The 23,168-nt window shown below is 44.9% G+C and overlaps 1 protein-coding gene across 4 annotated transcripts in view; it reads right to left on the bottom strand.

Moving 5' to 3' along the window:
• The window catches only part of NCAPG2 (non-SMC condensin II complex subunit G2), a 66,124-nt gene extending 46,147 nt beyond the window's left edge, over positions 1-19,977 (bottom strand). For 3 of the 4 annotated variants that reach the window (XM_020886176.2, XM_020886178.2, XM_020886179.2), the window contains exons 1-11: positions 19,896-19,977; positions 18,328-18,445; positions 17,724-17,843; positions 13,923-14,111; positions 13,459-13,573; positions 11,949-12,103; positions 10,498-10,632; positions 7,236-7,330; positions 5,958-6,027; positions 3,350-3,436; positions 556-651 (exon numbers count right to left, since the gene is read on the bottom strand). In XM_020886176.2, the coding sequence (XP_020741835.2) occupies positions 556-651; positions 3,350-3,436; positions 5,958-6,027; positions 7,236-7,330; positions 10,498-10,632; positions 11,949-12,103; positions 13,459-13,573; positions 13,923-14,111; positions 17,724-17,801 (1,020 nt within the window). In that variant the 5' untranslated portion in view covers positions 17,802-17,843; positions 18,328-18,445; positions 19,896-19,977. Of the gene's footprint in view, positions 1-555; positions 652-3,349; positions 3,437-5,957; positions 6,028-7,235; positions 7,331-10,497; positions 10,633-11,948; positions 12,104-13,458; positions 13,574-13,922; positions 14,112-17,723; positions 17,844-18,327; positions 18,446-18,688; positions 19,511-19,895 lie in introns of those variants that run through there. The other variant, XM_020886177.2, reaches the window with a different exon arrangement.
• Between the last annotated feature and the right edge of the window lie 3,191 nt (positions 19,978-23,168).

Raw genomic sequence — 23,168 nt, 5'->3', positions numbered from 1 at the left:
GCACAGAATCCCTCAAGCAATGCTTCTAGTGTCTCAACACAGACAGATTCCTATTCACATACTAAAGATAACTGTGACATTTAAACTAATCGAACTTGTGAGAGCTTCCTTAAATGAAACCAAACTTCCAGCTCCATGTCGACAGAGGCGTTTCCCTACCTAAGTCCACTGTGTCATGAAGAACCAGTGGCCGTCTTGTCCTGCCCCCAGAGCAGAGTCACCTGCGTTGAAAGGACCCGCATGCTCGTCCGACCCCCCACATGCGGTCCCCAGGCGCTGCAGGAGGCCCTCAGGGCCAGGAGGGCTCCGCCCAGCTCTGCACACACCACCCCTGCTGGCTTCCTGAGCTCGAAGACCCTCCTCCCAGCTGTGCATCCGGCACTAAATACATTCAGATTCCCAGTTTAGGAAATGCTTTCAATAAAAGCATCAAGTATTCATTCAGAATCTCACACAGGCCCAGCCTCGAGTCTTATTTTACTGCAATTCTGAATCAGAAGATGCTAAGCCCCACGGCATACTCAGCATCCTGAACACGAACAGTTAGAGGCACACCTTTAATCCTCTCCAAAGGATGGGCTTGTACAGCTTGTAAAGCATCTCTTCCACTCCCTGCCGAACTTCCTTTTGATGGTGAAAGTAACTCAGCACCTAAGGGCCAAGAAAAGAAGAAAAGAACAGTAACATTGGTGTTTTCAAAAAAGCACTTACGATCCTACTTTGAGGAAACAACAGGGAGCACAGGCTGCCCCTCCATTCACAAGTCTTGGATGCACAGTTCTTCCTAACGGGAACCACAACAAAAAGACACGCTGACAGCACAGAACACGGCAACCTCACAAAGCCACCTGTGGTGGAGAGACAGACCCACGGCCTTGGGCCGTACAGAAGTTCAGGTTCCAACTTCCACTCTTCTACCAGTAGCCAGAAAACCTCATAGAAGACACACCTCTGATCTTCAGGGTCAAATGGCAAAGGAGCCAGCCTGATTGCTCCTATAGTCCATTCTGGCTCTAAAGTGCACTGGCTACAACTGTCTTGTTCTGAGAACCTCTTTTGGGCATTCAGAATGGCACGTAGAGTCAGCCCTTCACATCCATGGGTTCTGCATCTGCAGATTCCACCAAGCGTGGATAGAAAGTATCTGAGGGAAAAAAATTCCTGAAGTTTCAAAGCAAAGCTTGAAATTGTCACTTGCTGGCAACTGTGTATGTAATAACCACATCAGATTTACAGCCTCTTACAAGCACTTACACTGCACTGGGTATAAGCGATTCAGAGATGATGGAAAGTGTTCAGAGAGGCTCTGGAGCATCCATGGGTTTGCTGCCCGATTGCCTGCAGACCGCGAGGGGCGACTGCATCTCAAAGGGGTGTCACTGCCCAGTGATCCTTCCCAGGAGAAACCTGGATGTCAGGTCCATCCCCCAGAGTCATGGGTAATCAGAAAACACACTGCTTTAACCAGCAAGGACCTTCCTGCAGCTCTTCAGATTCTTGTCCGCAACAACAATCAGTGTTGCCTTTTGTCCTTAATTCACAACTCTGAGCCAAAGCTATGTTAGTGAAAAACAGAAATTTTTTATAAATTAGGCTATAAAACAACAGACTTTAAGTGAATGTCAACCAACTTTACCCTAAAAGAACTACAAATCACCAATTCGATGGACATGAGTTTGAGCAAACTCCGGGAGGTAATAAAGGGCAGGGAAGCCTGCAGAACTGGAGTTCATGGAGTTGCAGAGTCAGACACGACTTAGTGACTCAACAACAACAACAATATAACTACAATCTAGGGATTTTCTTTTTCTGGCTGTTAATTTTTCATTTAGGAGATTTCAATCTGTCATTTGTTTTCTGTGTACAATGTTAATTTGGTATTAATGGTATACTTGCTTCATAGAAAGTTTTTAAACAACTGTATTGAGATACAATTCATAGACCATAAGTCACTCTTACAAAGTGTGTAATTCAGTGGGTTTTAGTATACACAGAGTTGTGCAACCATTACTACTATCTAATTTCAGAAGATCTTCACCAACAATATGTGGATTTCTTACTGTCGAGTGACTTCTAAGGTATTTTCTGAAGCTTCTTTCAACATATCAATAAAGTGACTTATCAGGTAAATTTTCTATTTATCAAAAACAGGATTCAAGGACAAAGCTATAACACGTTATGAGCAGGAGGAACAATGACTCGGAGCCCAAGAGCACACCTCACCTGAGCAGTGAGACCTAACGTCCACCGTTCAGCTCTTGCTGTGCATTCCCACAGAGCTAAAAAACAGCGATACCCATACTTATCTTCACTATTTGCTAACACAACAGAAAACCAGGCATGAGAAACTCTTCAGTTATTTGGTAGCAACAGTGAAGCAACCACATCACAAATATGTACAGCTTAACACGACACCATTCCTTGCAATCAAGCAGAATCTGAACATTAAATCATACATAGGAAACAAATGACCCAAACTATCTACAATTTACGAAGTGCCAGGAACTGTGTGTGCTGGGTGGGGTGGAGGGTGGAGAAAGCACATGGATGTATTTTCATCTCTGGTTCTTTATCTTTGGATAATGCAAACTAAATCACCAATAGTAAGAAACATCTTTTATCCATTCAAACTTAATATAATTAGAATATTCACACCTACAAATAATGACTCCACTATACAAACAGTAGCAGGCACCTCATCTTTATTCCTCTAGCTTCCTGACATGCAGCTGCCCAAACCAGCAGAGAGCACAGAGGCCTCACCCGGGGTTAGACACAGCCCCACACAGCCGACCAGAGCTTCCAAGTCCTCCTGCAGGAACTCTGCTTATCAGACTCCTGTCAGGACAACAACCACACCAACAGCAGAGACTTATTCAGTCAGATCATCTACAACATGAGGATAAAACTCATACCCAAATTCTGAGACTACCTTTTAAAAACAAAATTGTATCAAGAGAAACTATCAAAACATTTATTCAATATGGTTTGCAGACTACAAAGTGGAAATGTAATATATGAAAGTAAACAATAAAAATAATCTCAAATAGTCTCTTCTTTGAAAACAGCAGTAGTGGCAGTAAGAAAGTGATGGTTCTAGACATTTTTATGTCCAAGAATGTAGTTAAAGGTTGTCTGAATAAAGTTCCGATGTCTTAACAACAGATGTTTGCTTTCCTAATCAAAACTTTGGTGTCAAGGTAGATCTCCCAGAATTCCAAATGTCAAGATTCTGAAAAATTCCTTTAACTGATGCCTGTGAAAGCTTAACAAAATTTCACAGAAACAACTCTCTAAAAACAAAAATATGAGACACAATTTTCAAAAGTGCTGAAAGAGTGTGGCTCACCTTGCGCACTCTAGGGTGCACCGGAGACCTCCGAGGAAGGTGGACGCCATGGTACATGAAGTCCTGGATGCAGTCGTTCTCGATGGCCTGAAACAGCCAGGCGGGAGAGCATGGGTGAGTGCATCCCAGCAGAAGAGCAGGACAGGTGGAGAAGAAGTCACAGCGCAAGAGGACAGTCTGATCAGCTCATCTTCCCATTCATGAGGGGAAAGGGTCCTGTCATCAGAGCTTTTCCATTTTGTTTACACCTCTTAGAATGCACATAACAGAGAGAACTTTTCTTTTATCTTATGTGGAGAAATATCACATTTGCGCCAAATTGCATGGCACTCGAGCCTGGATCAAGCCAGACAGGGCTCAGAGACAAAGGTGGGCCTGGGAGTACCCCTCCTGACTCATCTGATAATCTCAGAAAACTGAATCTCTTCCAAGAGCTTACCCCACCCCCCACCCAAGAACTCACACTGAACTACCTCTAGGATGGGGGCCAGGATTCCAAACTGACAGAAACAGATGTCTTGGAGGTACCCCAGTGAGGGGCTGTACAGGCAGTTCCCAGGACTCCACGGCAGTAGGGAAAGACATGAGGGAGACTCGTTACTAACATTCACCTCATCTCCATTAACTGAGAATGCTCCCTGAAGCTACCCCTCGGTCTCAGCGTGACTCCCGCGGGAACGACGCTGCCCAACCTGTGATCACACAGGAGGTTCACCCCACCACCAGCTAGGCGTCTGGGTCACAGAAGTTGACCCTTGAGAGCTAACCACCAGAACACGGGCATTCTGCAACTGACCAGGTTTGCCAACATGTCAACAGCAGAGATTTTTTCAAAGAGAAAGTGAAAGTGAAGTCGTTCAGTCGTATCCGACTCTTTGCAACCCCGTGGGCTGTAGCCCACGAGGCTCCTCCATCCACGGGAGTCTCCAGGCAAGAATATTGGAGTGGGTTGTCATTTCAGAGGAAGGCTTTAAATGACGTAACAAGCAAATGCCACTGGGAGACTTGTTGGATCCTGGCTTCAAAATGAAGATATTTTTTAAACAAAGCAGAGAAGTTTAAATATTAGTATTGGGCTTCCCTGGTGGCTCAGATGGTAAAGAATCTGCCCACAATGCAGGAGACCTGGCTTCGATCTCTGGGTCAGGAAGATCCCCTGGAAAAGGAAATTGCAACCCACTCCAGTAATCTTGCCTGGAGAATCCCATGGACAGAGGAGCCTGGAGGACTACTGGCCCATAGGGGTCACAAAGTAAGCATGATGATGGCACTGTATAACCAGACCTTTTAGAGATGATGCATCCTGAAGTACACAAGAGTGAGGTGTCACATCTGGAATTTGCTTTAAAAACTTGAAGGGACAGAGGGAAGGGAGTAAAACTGAGAAGCACAAATTTCTGATACTAATTTGGTCCAGAACTAGACAATTGCATTTTAAATCACAAACTCCTATGTTTTAAATCACTGCTAGAGAAAAGGGGAACAAATACTCCTTCCTACGAACAGTTTCAAGGAGTACAGAGCAATGCAAAAAATGCATAAGAACATCCTGGTTCTGCCACTTCCCCAAAAATTATACATTGAAAAACTATTGTAGAAGTTGTCTACAGGAGAACAGGAATGGTAAGTTTTTGTTTCCTAGAAGCAGACATCAGTGATAACTCACAGCATATTTAACTGAAGCTCAAGCTGGGCAAGAGAGCAGAGTGAACAGAAATAAACTACAAACATCAGGTGGTTAGCCTCCCCTCTGCCCTGACACCAATCCAGGGCCTGCTCCCCCAGGAGAAAAGACCCCTTTATGACTCAGAGTAAAAATTTTGCTCTCAGAAGGAAAAAAACACATCTAAGAACCTAGTATGAAAAAAAACATAAGGGATATCAAACACTTTCTTTTTTTTCCAAAAGAGCCTATGAATGTTTAATTGTGAATTACACAGCCAGAAGGTAGGTGCTAGTCATTAAAGGTTCCAAGCCTGATTCAAACAAATGTCTTTAAATTCTCAAATTATGTTGCTGAAGAGATGGCCTGAGTCTCCCAAGGAGCACTGGCCAACAGAAACACAACATCAGCCACAAATGCAATTTTAAACTTTCCAGTGGTCACACTAAAAACGAGGAAAAAAAGGCAAACTTACTTTAATAATATTTTGTTTAGCCCAATTACCCAATACACTATCATTACAACATGCAATCAGTATTCTTTTTAAAATATCCATGAGACGTTTCGCATTCGTCTTTTTCCAGACTGTCTAGTTTCTTACATTTACAGCCTATCTCAGTTTGGACTGGCCACGTTCTAAAGGCCCGGCAGATATACATGGTCGGACACTACAGGCCCAGAGCTGCCAAAATGGGCAAAAGCGTTGGTTCCACTCAAACCGCACATCGTGGTGAGTGAGGGACATCGTGAGGCGGTGCCTGGTGTGGACGTGACCTGAGTAGGTGTGGACGACACCACGCCTCTGTCATGGGGATGCTCACTGTGAGCTTTGGCTTGACAGGCAGGCACAAACAAGGGTTTCAAACAGCCTTATTGTGGCTACTTACTTAGAAACCAGAACACAATAAAAATGTGCTAACATTTCATAAAACAGAAAGGAAATACCTCCATTATTTTCCCTGAAGCCTTTTTCCAAGCTCTGAAATAAATTTCCGCAATGTGTACCATCAAAGATCTGAAAAAAAAAAAAAAATTTAACACAAGTTTGAAGAGTTATATATTTCACATGTATCATTTCAGGTACTCTCCTCTGCCAGGGAAGAAGACACTGTTTTACAATAGTGCTTTGCAAAGTAGAGACAGGTTGTCTGCCTAGAGCAGCAAGCAGAAACTAGTCTGGAGAAGGACTGAAATGTCAAACAACTTCTTCCTTCTCAGTCACTGCTTCCCCAGAACTTTACTATTTTCTGCGAAACTATGACACATATGCCCAGAACCAAATTCTTAAGTAAAAAACTTTAGAGATAAATTTATTTCAAATACACACTATAAATATAAAAAGTTGAAATATAAATACACTTTAACTTGGAGTCATTCGAGACTAATTAGCTCAGGTACAGGGAATCCTAAAATACCAGGGATGACTTAGACTCATAATGACGAAAATCTGCTGATTCAACCCAAATATTGTGCAAATGAGGGAAGAGGAGGCAGCATTCCAGTGAACAATCAGAGATCCAGCATGGAGTCCCAACTCAGTTCTCACACAGCCGCCTGACGGGATAGAAGATTTGAAAATTCCAGAGCAGGTTAAGGACTTGACCTCGAATGCGGCAAACAGCTCCGAACGCTGCCAGGCTGGGGAATCGGCAGAGAGCGCCTCCTCAAGGGCTCCGCCTTCGGGAGACTGCAGTGTGTACACGCACCCAAAGGATCAGACGTGCTAGCCACATGAACTTTACTATGGCTGAGGCTGAGATGGAACTGGTGAACAGTCCATGTAAAGAACTACCACAAAGTAAAGTCGTAATTTCAATGTCACTACTGAAAAAGAATGGTTTCCTGTAGCAAGGAAAATAAGTATTCAGTAATACAACAGTACATAATAAATAATAAGAGAGAATTTCTAAAGCTTCTAATCATCATCATTGTCATGTTAGTCACTCAGTCATGTGTGACTCTGTGACCCCACAGACTACAGCCCAGCAGGCTCCTCTGTCCATGGGACTCTCCAGGCAAGAATACTGGAGAGGGTAGTCATTCCCTTCTCCAGGGGATCTTCCCGACACAGGGATCGAACCCAGGTCTCCTGCACTGCAGGCAGATTCTTTACCATCTGAGCCACCAGGGAAGCCCCTAAAAGTTGACCTGATCAAAGTCAGGCCAAATAGAAACTTTCAAAACCAGACTAAGCACAAAATATTAATTGTTTTTAATACTCACTTTGGTAATCCCTGTAACTGGTTTTTAATGGTCCCATGAATCATTTTAATGAAATTTATATTCCAATTGAAGAGAGAACTAAGAAATCTTCTTCCCTATAAATAAAAAATAGGATGTAATGTTAAAATTGCAACCAAATAAAAAGTTCCCAGTAACTGAAAACAAACAGTTCTTTGAAAGTGTAGTAACTAGTACCGAAGTTCGCTACTCCCGACAAAGGAAGCGCCCACACTTCTAACTCGGAACTGCGGGCGGGCGCGGCAGGTCAAGGGGAGTCCTGTGTGGGGACAGCACTGGGGCCTGGGAGGGGCCAAGCTGGGCAGCAGGACAGGCGGGGGGCCACACACTCTGAGGCAAATGGCAGGGCCATCATGCTTTGACAGGCAAGTTTTTTAAAAAGTGTTTACTGGAAATAAGTTGCCAGTAGAGTCCAGAAGAGGTTTATCATTTACCTAGAATGACTGGAAACTGACCCGACCAAATTAATAACTGATTAGGAAACTAGGTTCAGCTATCTTAAATTCAAAAGAGAACACAAATTCTAAAAAGAGGGAGCTTTAACACACATATATATTTATCTCTAAGTGCTCATTCGCTAAATCATGTCCAAGTCTTTGCAACTCCACAGACTACAGTCCGCCAGGCTGCTCTGTCCATGGGATTTCCCACAGAAAAATACTGGAATGGCTGCTATTTCCTCCTCCAGGAGATCTTTCCATCCCAGGGATAGAACCCACATCTCTTGCACTAGCAGGCAGATTCTTTTCCACTTGAGGCACCTGGGAAAGACCACTTACATCTATATTTGCATATATGTGTGTGCGTGTGTGTGTTAAACAAGTGCCATTTGCCCACTGCTATGTATATTTCCATGGACAGAGGAGCCCAGCGGGCTACAGTCAATGGGGTTGCAAGGAGTTGGACACAACTAAGCGACTAACACACACATGTGTAAGTCTATATAAAGGGTGTCTGAATCCACTCTATACTTTACTCTCCCAAACTTCACACCCACCCTGGACGCCCAGGGCAGAGGCCCAGGGACCCTCCAACAATGACAACGTCAGAGCAGCAACAGCAGTCAGCGTATCTCCTGTCAGGCGGGTGCCAAGGGCCCTGTGAAAGGCCCCGTGTGCCCCCGAGGGGACCCTGGGAGACGGCGGCCGCTGCTCCTGCGCTACAGAAGGAGCTAAGGCTGAACGGCATATGATCAAGGCGACCTGCCACCTGTTCAGTGGACACCAGGGTCTGAACACAGCCTTTCTGACCCCCAGAGCTGCATGTTTCAGCCAGTGTGGGCAGCAATCAGGTCCAGCCCTTCGGTGTCACCAGTGAGAGGGTGCATGGGGAGCAGGCACGCTGGGGTCAAACCGTGCCATGCCCCACCGTGAGTGTGAGGCCTGAGCAAGTTCCTCAGGGGGCCCTCCTCCTCTGGGAAGTCCTTCCCCACACCTCCTTCAGGGACGGGTGACCGCTGCCCCCTTTTGCCTCAAATCATGTCTGCCAGGCCACAAGCAGTCAGAAACAGGGCTATATTCTATATCAAAAACAATGTGCTTTGCATTCCAACATGGAAATACAGTCAATCTAAAAAGACTACCAGTCAATCTTAAAGGAATAACCCTGAATATTCATTGGGAGGACTGATGCTGAAGATCCCATAATTTGGCCACCTAACGCGGACAGCCAACTCACTGGAAAAGGCCCTGATGCTGGGAAAGATTGAAGGCAGGAGGAGAAGGGGGTGACAGAGGATGAGATAAGACGGTTAGATGGTATCACTGACTCAATGGACATAAGTTTGAGCAAACTCTGGGAGACACTGAAGGACACGGAAGCCTGGCGTGCTGCAGTCCGTGGGGTCACAAGGGGTCAGACGTGTCTGAGTGACAAAACAATGAACAAAAAAACCACAGAGGGGATTCCCTGGAGGCTCAGTGGTAACGAATCCGGCTGTCAATGTGGGAGACACAGCCTGATCCCTGGTCCAGGAAGACCCCATGCCATGGGGCAACCAAGCCCGTGCACCACAACCTCTGAGCCTGTGCCCCGGAGCTGCCCCGGAGCAGCAGCCGCCGAAGCGACAGTCCTGCGCGCCAACACTGGGGAGCAGCCCCACCCACCGCAACCAGAGAGAGTCCGAGCAGCAACAGGGCCAGGGGAACCAAAACAAATACATAATAATTATTTTCTACATCTAAAACTCTACCCAAAATTACAACAAATTATTGAGAGGCTCATGTTCTCAGCACTTCTTAAAAAAATAAAACAAGTACAGAAAACTCTAAAGATAACAGATGAGCATGTCCAAGAGAGCTAGGCAAGCCACTCTGTAATTTTAATTCTCCAATAGCCATATTAATAAAAGTAAAAAAGGTTAAATTAACTTTAATAATGTATTTAAGTAATCTAATATATCCAAAGTGTCATTTAAATATGTAATAAATACACAAAAATTATTAATGTGATATTTAACATTCTTTTTCCATATCAAGTTTCAAATGCCTATGTATTTTACATTTAAGAACACAGCTGGATTGGCCACATTTCATGTGCTCAGTAGCCAAGTGTGGCAGTAATGACTGCCGGCCAGTGGAGCACTGGGCCAGGAGCCTCGCTTTGGATTTACTGGATGGGTATGAAAAAACCAAGAATCCTGTGATGACAGCTCTGAGTTATATGCCAATTAACCTGGAATTAGGGCAGAGGGTCAGATGTGATCCATGGGGAAGTGCCTTCTCAACCTTATTTTTAGTCATTTTTAATTTAAAATGCAATCATGATTCCCCCAGGATTCACACAGCCACCTATTACCATCTCCTTTAATGATGAAATACACAATGACTTGTAAAATGTTTGCTTAACACTGCCATGCAGTAAATATGAATTGCAATAAATATAATAGCACTTGACAGTTAAGCTGATTCTTTTATTAAAACACTGAACATGATGCAAATAGCAAACTCAAGAATTTAGGAAAAACTTCCATCAAAAAGCAGCTCACAGGACTTTCCTGGTGCTCCAGTGGTTAAGAATCCGCCTACCAACACAGGGAACATGGGTTCGATCCCTGGTCCAGGAAAACCCCACATGCTGCACACCAACTTAGACCATGATCCACAATAAGAGAAGCTCTGAGAAGCCCACACATTGCAACAAAGAATAGCCCCTGCATGCAGCCACGAAGACTCAGAACAGTCAGAAAATAAATTAGTTTTTTAAAAAGCAGTTCACAAACACACCAAGATGAAAAACCACTTGCCTCTTCTTTTTTGATGTAATTGACATTTATGAAGCACTCAAGCAGCATGTCTTTAATTTCTCTACTTTCTTCCAAATGATAATCAAAGCAATATAAAGCCTGATGGATACGCCACAGCCGACATATGTCTGCACCCTGGGGATGACAGGAAAAGAAAATCAACTAATTTTTTTTTAAAATAATGGGTAAGGTCACATTTCAAATTAACTATGAGACTATTTTATGTCATCAAAAAAGAAAAAAATGACAAAAGAAAACATTTTAAAATTTGCAAATGAAGCTCCAGAGAGCATTATCCTAAAACCTAGGCAAAAGCAAGCAGAGATGCTGACAACGAGGAGGTGAACCTGTGCTGAACGTGCAGAGCCTGAGCCACAGCAGGGTACGAGGCGACCACTACAGGACTGTGCCGCCAGGAAAGAGACTTTTAACGTTCTTAACTGGAAATGTAATCGGCCGTGTGGCTGGTGGCTACTGTGGTAAACGGCACAAGTGCAGACGTCTAAATAAAGTCTTGATTTTAAAGGTGAACAAGAATGGCAGGGAAAATGGATTTTAAAAAGGCAAACCAAGGCTTTGGATGAGTTCTGACACAAACAATTTTTCAATCACTCCTGTGGCCAGCAGGGAGTCAGAGTGCGAGCTGAGGATGCAGTCAAAAAGATTCTTTTATGCTGTGAAATTGACTGCTCCTTGGAGGCCACCGCGGGACAGTCTGTCCCACAGGAGGTAAGAACGGGATCAGCTGCAAGGTACGTCGAAAGCTGCTGGCAATCTGTACCGAGAGCTCCAAGTTCAAATCCACTGACCTACAAATTTCACTTGTAGGAATCTGCGACAAGTCAGCAAAGGTGTAGGGGGAGGGCAAAGAGAAACCCCCAAAGATCCCTCAATTCACAAGGGTCACCTTGGCAGTGGAATTACTGATGACTTTTGTTTTTTTTTTTTTCATTTTCCCTTTTCTTCATTTGCCCAGTTTTCTAAGATGAACATAAATATCTGCTGTTGTTTGATCAGAGGAGAAAGCTGTTCTTTTTCTGGATCTCTGAGTTGCATGCCAAAGACTGAAAGATGCATTATATCCTGCGCTCACCTTGCTTCCTGCTGGCCCGCCGAAGCTTCCACAGGCCTGGGCCGCCCTCCTGCCCACCAACTCGGGTCAGCAGGCTCTCCCTGACACCCCGTCCCCTTGGTTCTCCCTAGGGCAGTTCCCGTCGAGGGGACAGCCTTCCACAGGTCACACACCAAGGAAGACAGGGAGAGAGTCTGTGCACAATGCACACACGTGAGTTCTGCCCACCCTAACCGCCCACCTCTGAGAACCACCCTGTGAAAAACCCCGACTGGGAGCCACTGGGCCAGGCCTCTCGCAAGGAGACATAACTCCTAACTGGTATAAATGCGTGTACTTCTCAGCAAAGCACAGTGTGTACTTTAGAAAGGGAACGCACTGTTTTCGTCCTGAGACTCCTCCTCAGCAGCATGACGAAGGCAGTCTTGCCCATGTTCTCCTTGGCGAGCAGGCCTCTCTCCCACCACTTCACGCACAGGTCCTGGATGGAGCCCTGCAGCGCTCGCTCACCCTCTGGCAGCGCGTACAAAATTCCTGCAACAGAGCAGGCACTGCACAGTGAGTGCATGCAGTGAAACGGGGCTAGTCCAGACCCAACCTGGGAGAGCATGTGACTCACAAGGTGCGCCCAGCAGACATCAGTTTAACTCACCAAGACGTCCACACATTTATACCATATAAGCAATGTTAACTAAAACTGTCCCACCACTATTGTAAGAGCAGGCCCAATAGAACAGGGAATTTTAGAAGACCAACAGGTCCTATTGTCCAAACTCCGAACGACGAGAGGCTCCAAACCCGAGTGCAGGGACACCCGTGGCAACACTAAACAGCTGAGCCAGGGCAGGCCGAGTGACCAGCTACCCCACAACTACCCCTCAGCTTGTTGGCCTCAAGTTCTGGCTCATTGGTGAAAAATAGTAAAAGCAACTATTATAATGAATAGAAAAGCTGTAGTGCTATTAACAAAAGAGCTCAAGAACTAAATTAAAATACTGACAGTGTGCTCGTAACTATAATCCAGACATCTGACAGCCATTACTCTAAAGTAAAATTCCTGAATTAATGGGGAATTTTATAAAGCATGTTTGGAGACTGAGAATGAACTGGTGGTAGCACCCACAAGCATCTGGCAGCTCCTTTCATACTGACTGGGTAATCTTAATAAGACAGTAATTCAACATAAGAATTCTGAATAAAAGAGCATACTAAACCAATACATAAGCCAAGTGGCTCTGATTAGGGAACTAATCAGATTCACACAGTGGAAGGTGAGGGGACCTGTGAGGTTTTTCTTGAAAAAAAATCACTCAAAGCTATCTTTGCATCTCTTATAGCTATAATTTCATTCAAATATTATATGATCAGATCTTCTCATAAATTCAGACTAGTGTTCCTACTAAATTAATAACTATCACTTCACAGTTTAGTTAAAATTAGAAGAGTACCGACTTAGGAATATTCGAGTAGGAGGAGTCAACAACTATTCCCCAGGTCACATTCATGATACAATTAAAGAGAAAAATGCAGTGTCACAGTACTGGGCAACCTTGAACTGTCGGGCAGTAAATCACCAGCTGAGGAACTTGCAATGACTGCTTCCCCTTTATCAGCTCTTATTGGTCCTGAAGGTTCAAATAAGACATTTCTAAAAAACCTCTAAATAGCAATCAGTTGTCCAGTAATGCACATTTTCACCATCTGAAACATTTATATGTGGCTCACATGAAATAATTACACAGGACAGCCCATAAGAGTGCTCCTTTGCTCGTTTTTTCCAGCTGAAGTACAAGAGCTCTGCTTCTCCACTGCTGGGGGCTTCCTTTTACTGAGTGTCACTCAGACACAGCACTTGTTCACATCCCCACGTTATTGCAAAGTCAACTTACCATTTAATATAACAGCACACTCCAATAAGGCTTCATAGTTCTCTCTTTCATTTATTACCGACACAGAAGCAAGAATCACAGATGTAACTGCATGGATTATTTCTATGTTTCCATGCTATAAATTAAAAAAAAAAAAAAAAAAATCAAAGCACAAGTAAGTTAAAATCAACTTAAAATTTAATTTTAAATGTAAAACTTACTAAATTTATTAAAATAAAGCCACATTTGACACTTATTCTAAAAAGTTAATTAAAGCTGAACACAGGTCAGCAGTTTGAAAAGAGCAACCCTGAATACCACGTAAATAACGGTAGGACTGAAAAAGGTATAACTACATTAAATAGGCTTCTGGTACTCTAGTGTTTCTGACTTTAATTTTAACAATATAAAATTCAATTATACACAATAAACAATTACTTTTTTAATAAGAAAAAGGAAATTTATTTTTGAAGGACGAGGGTTACCATCTTTGAACCCTGCTCTACTTTCATACTGTCTTCACTGGAGGCTTTTGCTGTCTGCCACCCCTCCACTGGGCTCTCCAGCAACACGTCTACTAGCAAATTCTTGAGCCTTTGCCATAGTTCTTCTTTCTGCTTCCTTGATAATTCATCTATCAACTCATTTAGGTTGAACGGGTCACAAGTATCCTTCTGCAAAATAAACAGCAACTGTCACATTTCAAATACAAGAAAACAGTTCTATCTTCTTTATAATGGCATCAGAAGAAGTTTAAGTGCTAATAGCTAAGTTTCAAATTCAAGAGTTGGGCTGTAGTTTTTGAAATCCAGTCCTAAGAGGCAGAGGACAGGAATGATCAGACAGAAAGCAGCAGATCCTCTGCCCCAGTCAGTCCTGGTATACTCCTCTTCACCCCCTAGCAAAACTGCCCCCGACATCAGTCCCCCCCGACATCCTCCATCTCCAGGCCTGAAATCTGGTCACAAGTGCATGCCAGAGCTCAAGTAACAGAAAGAGCCACAACAGTAATAATACAGCCATGCCAAGGACTGCAAGCTGAGCTTCTGGTCTCCGTCCAGTTTTGGGCCCTGACTTCGTCCCTGTATCCAACCTGGTACAACCTGAGCACCACAACAGCCACAGTAAGGGATTATAACTCTTTGAATAAAATAAAAACCCATGAGACCATACTGATAATAAATAGTAGCTAATAATTGGGCATCCCCAACGGCTCAGCAGTAAAGAATCCGCATACAGTGCAGGAGATGCAGGCGACATGGGTTCGATCCCAGGGTCAGGAAGATTCCCTGGAGGAGGGCATTACAACCCACTCCAGTATTCTTGCCTGGAGAATCCCATGGACAGAGGAGCCTGGCAGGCTACAGTTCACAGCATCACAAAAAGTCAGACACAACTGAAGCAACTGCGCATGCACACACAGCCAATAACTAATCAATAATTAACTAATGGCATTGGCATGCTATTAATAGCAGTAAATAAATACAGCAGCAATTTGGGACTGGAAAATTACAATTTTGTAGTGATGAGAGTAATAACTGATTCAGGCAAGAAACACCAACTATCAATATATTTTAAAGATATTGTGACATACACATATGGAAAAGCACACTAAGTGTGACTGCAGGTAAATAAACAAAGCCACGTGTCTCCACCACCCCTCCAGGGCTGCCTCCTCCCCTCCCCAGTTTCTTTAGCATTTATGGTAATTACTGCCTTGCTTTTCTTGATAACTTCACCACCATCTGCATCCCTAAACCATGCCCTGTAAATAGATCTATTTTCCACTTGGTAGAGAATTGGGTCACAAGGTGTCCGCTCTTTCATATCTTGCTTCTCTTGCCCAACATTATTTAGTGATGCTCATCCATACACTGCATGTCATGATAGTTCGTTTAGTTTCATTTCATTTCCATACAGTTTTGTTTTTACTTCTGTAGAGTTTTCCATTGCATAAACATAACAAAATACATTTATCCATTCTTCTGTTGATCACTATTTAGTTGTTTCTGGGTTTTGGCTATTTCACAAAAACACTGCCAAGAACATTGTTTCACATGGCTCTTATTTAAGGACTAAATAAAAAATGGATTGCCAACTGAAGAGTCTGTAAACATTCAACATTATCAGTTGAATATATATTTATTACTCTAAATGGTGTAGCGGTTTCCACATCCCCAGCAGGGATGAAATTTTCAAATATTCCACATCTCCCCAACACATAGTATTTTCAGTCTGGTGGGAGACAGTGGTATTTCATCTTTTTGTTTTCTTCCAATGGGCAGAAGTTGGATGAGGAGAAAATTTACCTAGCCTCAATCTACTTCTCCCCAGCATGCGTGCATGGTTGGTCGCTTAGTGTTTGGGACCCCATAGACAGCAACCCACCAAGCTCCTCTGTCCATGGGATTTCCCAGGCAAGAACACTGGAGTGGGTTGTCATCTCCTCCTCCAGGGGAGCTTCCCGACCCAGGGATCGAGCCCACGTCTCCTGTCTCTCCTGCACTGGCAGGTGGGCTCTTTACCGCTGTGCCACCTGGGAAGCCCATTTCCCTACAGACCACTTGTTAATTATAAAAGTGGGAATACCAATGAACCAGCAATGACACAAATCAACACCACGTGCCTCACCAAGGAGGTCATGACATGCTTACACAAGTAGCCCCTCCATACGTACAAACTAGGGCAAGGGAAGGACAGGCTGCATAGCAGCTGCCTGCAGCTTCCAGACTGTCAGTCACGGCAGGTGGGGGTGGGGCAGGGGGGCGCCACAGAACTCTGGAGCAAAGAGACTCTCGAGGAAGGACAGACAAGCAAGGCCACCTCTCCACCCCAGCCCACCAGCCTCCTCTCCGCGGGACCCATCTGAGTGGTCCAGGGGTCTTTGTCTTTCCCACTACTTTTGTCCAGAATTCTCTCCCGCAATCTCCATGCAATTCTTAGCTGTCACTACTTTGATTTTCACTGCATGATCAGAACAAGTGAGGTATGTGTCACGTGCCCTGAGGTCACAGTACTTTAGAGTCGGGGCCCTAAAGCTGGGGTCTTCCAAAGTCAGTCCTAGGCCTTTCTCCTATTATACTGCGTAGATGATCCCACGCATCCCAGCCGGAGCTGATGCCCCCAAGCCTGCCTCCAGCCCAGAGCTGCTCCTAGCTCCAGGCCTGCCTCTCCACCTCCTCCTGCACGCCTCTCACGCGTGCGTCCTGGAGCCTCTCAGCACGTCCCACATGAGCCATCTCCTCCCTCAAGCCTGCCCTCTTCCTACTTAGGACCTCGCTGAACAGACGTGGACTCAGGAACCCGGGCTCCTTCCCGGCCCACAGCCGGTCACTGGCAGCGCACCCGGGCTGACGCCCTCCCACGTCCATGCCCAGACTCGACCTGTGTCTCTCCCTCACTCTCCAGCATCCAGCTCCCTTCAATCTATTCTTCGTGTTCAAAGGAATATTCCCAAAAGGCGAGTCCTCTTTCTGTCTTTCTCTCCCTCTTTCATCCTTTTGCACACAGGTCACTCTCTGCTTAGAAGTCCCTGTTCCTCTCAGGACAGCCTCAACCCCTCAGAGTGGGTGAGGCCTCATTCCAGGTGTCACCTCTTGCCTTCTTCCTCAGCTGGTGTTTTCACACCAGGCATCTCTAAGTTTAAGCACAAGGTGCTTCTCCAGTCTTCAGAATTAACCCTGTTGGTTAGAGCAGTCCTTCTCCATACCCCTGTCTGACTGCTTAACTCATTTCACCTTTTAGATCCTCGGCTCCACAGCCTTTTCATTGGGATGGGGAACATCCCATGTCTAAACTTGGGTCCCTCTCCACCTCTGCCCCAGTTTAGCCCTTCAGTTCAGTTCAGTTCAGTCGCTTAATCATGTCCAACTCTTTGCGACCCCATGAATCGCAGCACGCCAGGCCTCCCTGACCCTGCTGCATTTACACACCTGGATTCATCACAACACTGTAAATAATCTAAGGATAAAAAAGGATATCTTCCTCAAAATGCCATGCACAGAACAAGAAATCAATAAATATTTAAGTAAGTAATTATAAACATCTTGTGTTACGCCACTTAGCATCCTCACAACAACCCTCTTAAAGCAAACAGGAAACATTGTTTGTGAGTAGCTGCCCATAGGCAGATCTATTTGTGTATAGTTTTGCTTTACGTTTTTAAATACACCTTGGTCCGTACGGATTCACTGAAATGACTATATTTGACTTGTGGATATAATGATTTTAGCAAAACGTCTTATATTAACAGTCAAAATCACAATAAAGCTAAACATAAAACTTACATCAAGTTGAATGAATTGCAAAAATTTTCCAATCAGCTCCTTAGACACTGCTTGTATGAATGTCTCACGTTTTTCCATAGCAGATCAAACTGTTTTTCATATGGCATTTATTCTGCAACACTAGTAAAACACACAATCATAGTTAGTATCCAAAACTGCAAGAAAATCCATACACTACCTGTGATAGACAGTTTCTAACAATATTCTGATGTAAACAAGCTATAACATCTAAAAAATAACTTTGTTACCAAGGAGGAAAGGGATTGACATATACACACTACTGTATATAAAAAGGCAACTAGTAAGAGCCTAATTATAGCACTGGGGGCTCTACTCAACACTGCAATGACATACATGGGAAACAGACTAAGAGTGGATAAGTGTACAATTGATTCTGTGCAGCAGAAACTAACACAACATTGTAAATCAACTATACTTCGATAAAAAATAATTAAAAATAAATAAAAATAATATTAAAAATAAATAAAAATAACTTCTGCTTTTCGTCACTGAGAACAGTATCAATATAACATCATGTTTTCATTGATTGTTAATGAAGCTACCAACTAAGGAAAGAGAAATCCAACAGCTCTCGAAGGCTCACCTTCTCTCCCTTTCTAGGACCTTCACAAGATGCTCCTTCAGGTCTGAGGCAGCTCAGCGAAGATCAGACTGAGCCCGGCTGCTAACGCCTGAGGACTCTCCTTCCTCAAGCACCAGTCCTGCATCAAGAGAACCCCTGTCAGCCGCCTTGCATTGCAGTGTGGCCGTGGGGCCCCTGGGGGCTTGTTAGTGTGCGCAGCAGGTGCAGCCCTCCCAACCTCGCGGGACGAGAGCTCAGGCGCTCTGTCTCCTCTAAAAATCCTATTTTCCATTTACACCGCCTAGTGCTTGCAGCACCTGATTGGAAAGACATCATGAAGCAACTGCAAAATGATGAAACATACATGTAGCAGGACACTTACCTTAAAAATAAATGAAAACCTCCTGCAGTCACAAGTAGAGCAACAGGGAAAATTACTGGTACCAACGGCAACAATTACCAGGACAGAGTCATCTTAAATGCAGAACCCCAAGATCTTAGCATTTAAATCAAACAACAAGAACAGGAAATAACTTCTCCACATAAGTAACACTAAAGTGTGGCCGCCTCAGCCCTGAACTCAGATGGCTGAGAGATGGGCCTGACTTCTGACCTGCCAAGCAGGCAGGAGAGCCGCCAGCAACAAGCTTGATGCATGATGATGACTAGTTTCAGTTCAAGAGTTTAAATGAACAATATTCCAAAAAAGGTTAAAATGGGGGCCTTGCTTATTTGTGATTCCAGTAGCTTTTCTGGTTTGCTCTATTTCCAAATGTAATTTCCACAGTAATCCACTTCCAGTAGACGACCAGATTCACTGCCATAGCCCCCATTTGCTCTCTGGCACTGTCATTGTAGTTATTTAAGGGTAATTAATTTTCCAACTTCTCTCAGTCTCTCTCAAAGAGACCAACCACTACTATGTGCACAAGGCCTCGCCCCTCCAACCAGAGCTAACTTCTAGGAGAGATCACCTCGACATGAAACTACCGTCCCAATGGCAGGGTGCTCTGTGCACAGGAGGTCTGGCACTGAATTAGGATGAGCATTTAAGAAAGGCTCCTGTCACGTTGTCACCGCAGAAAACCCGTCACCTCGAGCCAACCATTCATCTCAGAACTAGGAGAGACACCTGAGGACAGTTTTCCCAGGTCACAAGGCTCAGAGAACTGATCTCTGAGATCAGTCTCTGGTCCAGGGCTCAGGGGCCCTGCCCGGGATCAGCCCCTGGTCCGGGGCTCAGGGGACCCTGCCCGGGATCAGCCCCCGGTGCGGGCTCAGGGGACCCTCCCCAGTGTCAGCCCCCGGTCCGGGCTCAGAGGCTTCTGCCCGGGGTCAGCCCAGCCCAGGTTGCGGGACCTCTGAACTCAGTCCCGGGGGAACAGGCGCAGAGTGTGGCGAGCTCCAAGCCCGGCGCCCGCCTTCCCGGCCACCTCAGAGCCCCGGCCGGGCCGCGGGCTCAGATCGCGGCCCACGCGGAGGCTGCGGTGCTAGGAAGCCGACCCGACCGAGCCCGCCGTCTCCCGGTCCCCCGCCCCCAGCCCTCCGCCCGCCGACCCCGCAGCTCTCCCCTCTTCCCCGGGACCCACCGTTTCCCGCGTTCTGACCAGATTCAAACCCGCCCGCCGACTCCCCCGACGCGCCCCGCCCGCCCGCGCGTCAGCACTCGCCGCTCTCGCGATAACTGGGCGTGGGCGGGGCCGCCGGAGGGCGCGCGCCCGCCCCGCCCCGCCCCGCCCACATCAGGCCCCGCCCCCATGGCACCTCCTCCAAGGTCGCTCGCGCCTCTGCGCCCGCCACGCTTCTCCACAAGAGTTCGGATCGTGACGTTTTTTAGCTTGACATCAAAATTTGTCTTGGCTTAAGTGATTGACACAGATACAACTTCTGACATAAAGACTGACTCAGAATAAAGCTGTGACATCACCCTTTATATGCATCCAGTGACGTCTGAACACTAGGAACTGAACTCCGGGTCTGGGTGAACTCTACGTTTCCCACATAATTGTGTCCTTAATGCAGTATCTGTTTGTGCCATGCAATTTCTATGGACCATGTGTCCAGGAAAATATATTTATAAATAAATGTATACACATATACTTACTATCTTGTGATCAAAATCCTCTAGATTTACAAACATATTAATTGGAATACAAATATATCAAAGAATGAAAGTGAAAGTGTTAGTGGTTCAGTCCTGTCCGACTCTCTGTGACCCCATGGACTGTAGCCCGCCAGGCTCCTCTGTCAGTGGGATTCTTCAGGCAAGAATACTGCAGTGATGTTGGTGGGAATGCAAATTAGTACAGCCACTATGGAAAACAGTGTGGAGATTTCTTAAAAAGCTGGAAATAGAACTGCCATATGACCCAACAATCCCACTTCTGGGCATACACACCGAGGAAACCAGATCTGAAAGAGACAGTGCACCCCAATGTTCATCGCAGCACTGTTTATAATAGCCAGGACATGGAAGCAACCCAGATGCCCATCAGCAGACGAATGGATGAGGAAGCTGTGGTACATATACACCATGGAATATTACTCAGCCATTAAGAAGAATTCATTTGAATCAGTTCTAATGAGATGGATGAAACTGAAGCCCATTATACAGAGTGAAGTAAGCCAGAAAGATAAAGACCATTACAGTATACTAACACATATATATGGAATTTAGAAAGATGGTAATGATAACCCTGTATGCAAAACAGAAAAAGAGACTCAGATGTTATAGAACAGACTTGTGGACTCTGGGAGAAGGTGAGGGTGGGATGTTTCAAGAGAACAGCATCGAAACATGTATATTATCTAGGGTGAAACAGATCACCAGCCCAGGTTGGATGCATGAGACAAGTGCTCAGGCCTGGTGCACTGGGAAGACCCAGAGGGATCGGGTGGAGAGGGAGGTGGGAGGGGGGACCGGGATGGGGAATACGTGTAAATCCATGGCTAATTCATTTCAATGTATGACAAAAACTACTGTAATGATGTAAAGTAATTAGCCTCCAACTAATAAAAATAAATGGAAAAAAAAAGAAAAAAAAAAGAATAATTTCCAGAAAAAAAAAAAAAAAGAATACTGCAGTGGGTAGCCATGCCCTTCTCCAGGGTGTCTTCCCTACCCAGGGATGGAACCTGGGTCTCCTGAATTGTATGCAGATTCTTTATCATCTGAGCCACCAGGGAAGCCTACAAATGTATCAAAGTCATATATAAATTGATTGTAAATGTGGTATTACATATAAAACTAAACTTTTGTTGAAACACACTTCTTAATACTATGTTTCAGTTCAGTTTAGTCGCTCAGTCGTGTCCGACTCTTTGCGACCCCATGAATCGCAGCACGCCAGGCCTCCCTGTCCATCACCTACTCCCGGAGTTTACCCAACTCATGTCCATCGAGTCAGTGATGCCATCCAGCCATCTCATCCTCTGTCGACCCCTTCTCCTCCTGCCCCCCAATCCCTCCCAGCATCAGGGTCTTTTCCAATCAGTCAACTCTTCACATGAGGTGGCCAAAGTATTGGAGTTTCAGCTTCAGCATCAGTCCTTCCAGGGAACACCCATGACTGATCTCCTTTAGGATGGACTGGTTGGATCTCCTTGCAGTCCAAGGGACTCTCAAGAGTCTTCTCCAACACCACAGTTCAAAAGCATCAATTCTTCAGCACTCACCTTTCTTCACAGTCCAACTCTCACATCCATACATGACTATTGGAAAAACCATAGCCTTGACTAGACAGACCTTTGTTGGCAAAGTAATGTCTCTGCTTTTTAATATGTTATCTAGGTTGGTCATAACTTTCCTTCCAAAGACTTAGCGGCTTTTAATTTCATGGCTGCAATCACTCTGACACTGTTTCCACTGTTTCCCCATCTATTTCCCATGAAGTGATGGGACCAGATGCCATGATCTTAGTTTTCTGAATGTTGAGCTTTAAGCCAACTTTTTCACTCTCCTCTTTCACTTTCATCAAGAGGCTTTTTAGTTCCTCTTCACTTTCTGCCATAAGGGTGGTGTCGTCTGCATATCTGAGGTTATTGATATTTCTGCTGGCAAACTTGATGCCAGCTTGTGCTTCCTCCAGCCCAGCATTTCTCATGATGCACTCTGCATATAAGTTAAATAAGCAGGGTGACAATATACAGCCTTGATGTATGCCTTTTCACATTTGGAACCAGTCTGTTGGTCCATGTCCAGTTCTAACTGTTGCTTCCTGACCTGCATATAGGTTTCTCAAGAGGCAGGTCAGGTGGTCTGGTATTCCCATCTCTTTCAGAATTTTCCACAGTTTATTGTGATCCTCACAGTCAAAGGCTTTGGCATAGTCAATAAAGCAGAAATAGATGTTTTTCTGGAATTCTCTTGCTTTTTCGATGATCCAGCAGATGTTGGCAATTTGATCTCTGATTCCTCTGCCTTTTATTAAACCAGCTTGAACATCTGGAAGTTCACAGTTCACGTATTGCTGAAGCCTGGCTTGGAAAATTTTGAGCATTACTTTACTAGCATGTGAGGTGAGTGCAATTGTGCGGTAGTTTGAGCATTTTTGGCATTTCCTTTCTTTGGGATTGGAATGGAACCTGACCTTTTCCAGTCCTGTGGCCACTGCTGTGTTTTCCAAATTTGCTGGCATATTGAGTGCAGCACTTTCACAGCATCATCTTTCAGGATGATGGGAATGGCACACCACTTCAGTATTCTTGCCTTGGGAGCCCCATGAACAGTATGAAAAGGCAAAATGATAGGATACTGAAAGAGGAAATCCCCAGGTTGGTAGGTGCCCAATATGCTATTGGAGATCAGTGGAGAAATAATTCCAGAAAGAATGAAGGGATGGAGCCAAAGAAAAAACAATACC

The sequence above is a fragment of the Odocoileus virginianus genome, chromosome 1 (assembly GCF_023699985.2).
Source record: "Odocoileus virginianus isolate 20LAN1187 ecotype Illinois chromosome 1, Ovbor_1.2, whole genome shotgun sequence".
Classification (NCBI taxonomy): domain Eukaryota; kingdom Metazoa; phylum Chordata; class Mammalia; order Artiodactyla; family Cervidae; genus Odocoileus; species Odocoileus virginianus.
Note: the sequence above shows the minus strand (reverse complement) of the source record. Positions and strands in the feature narration are given on the sequence as shown.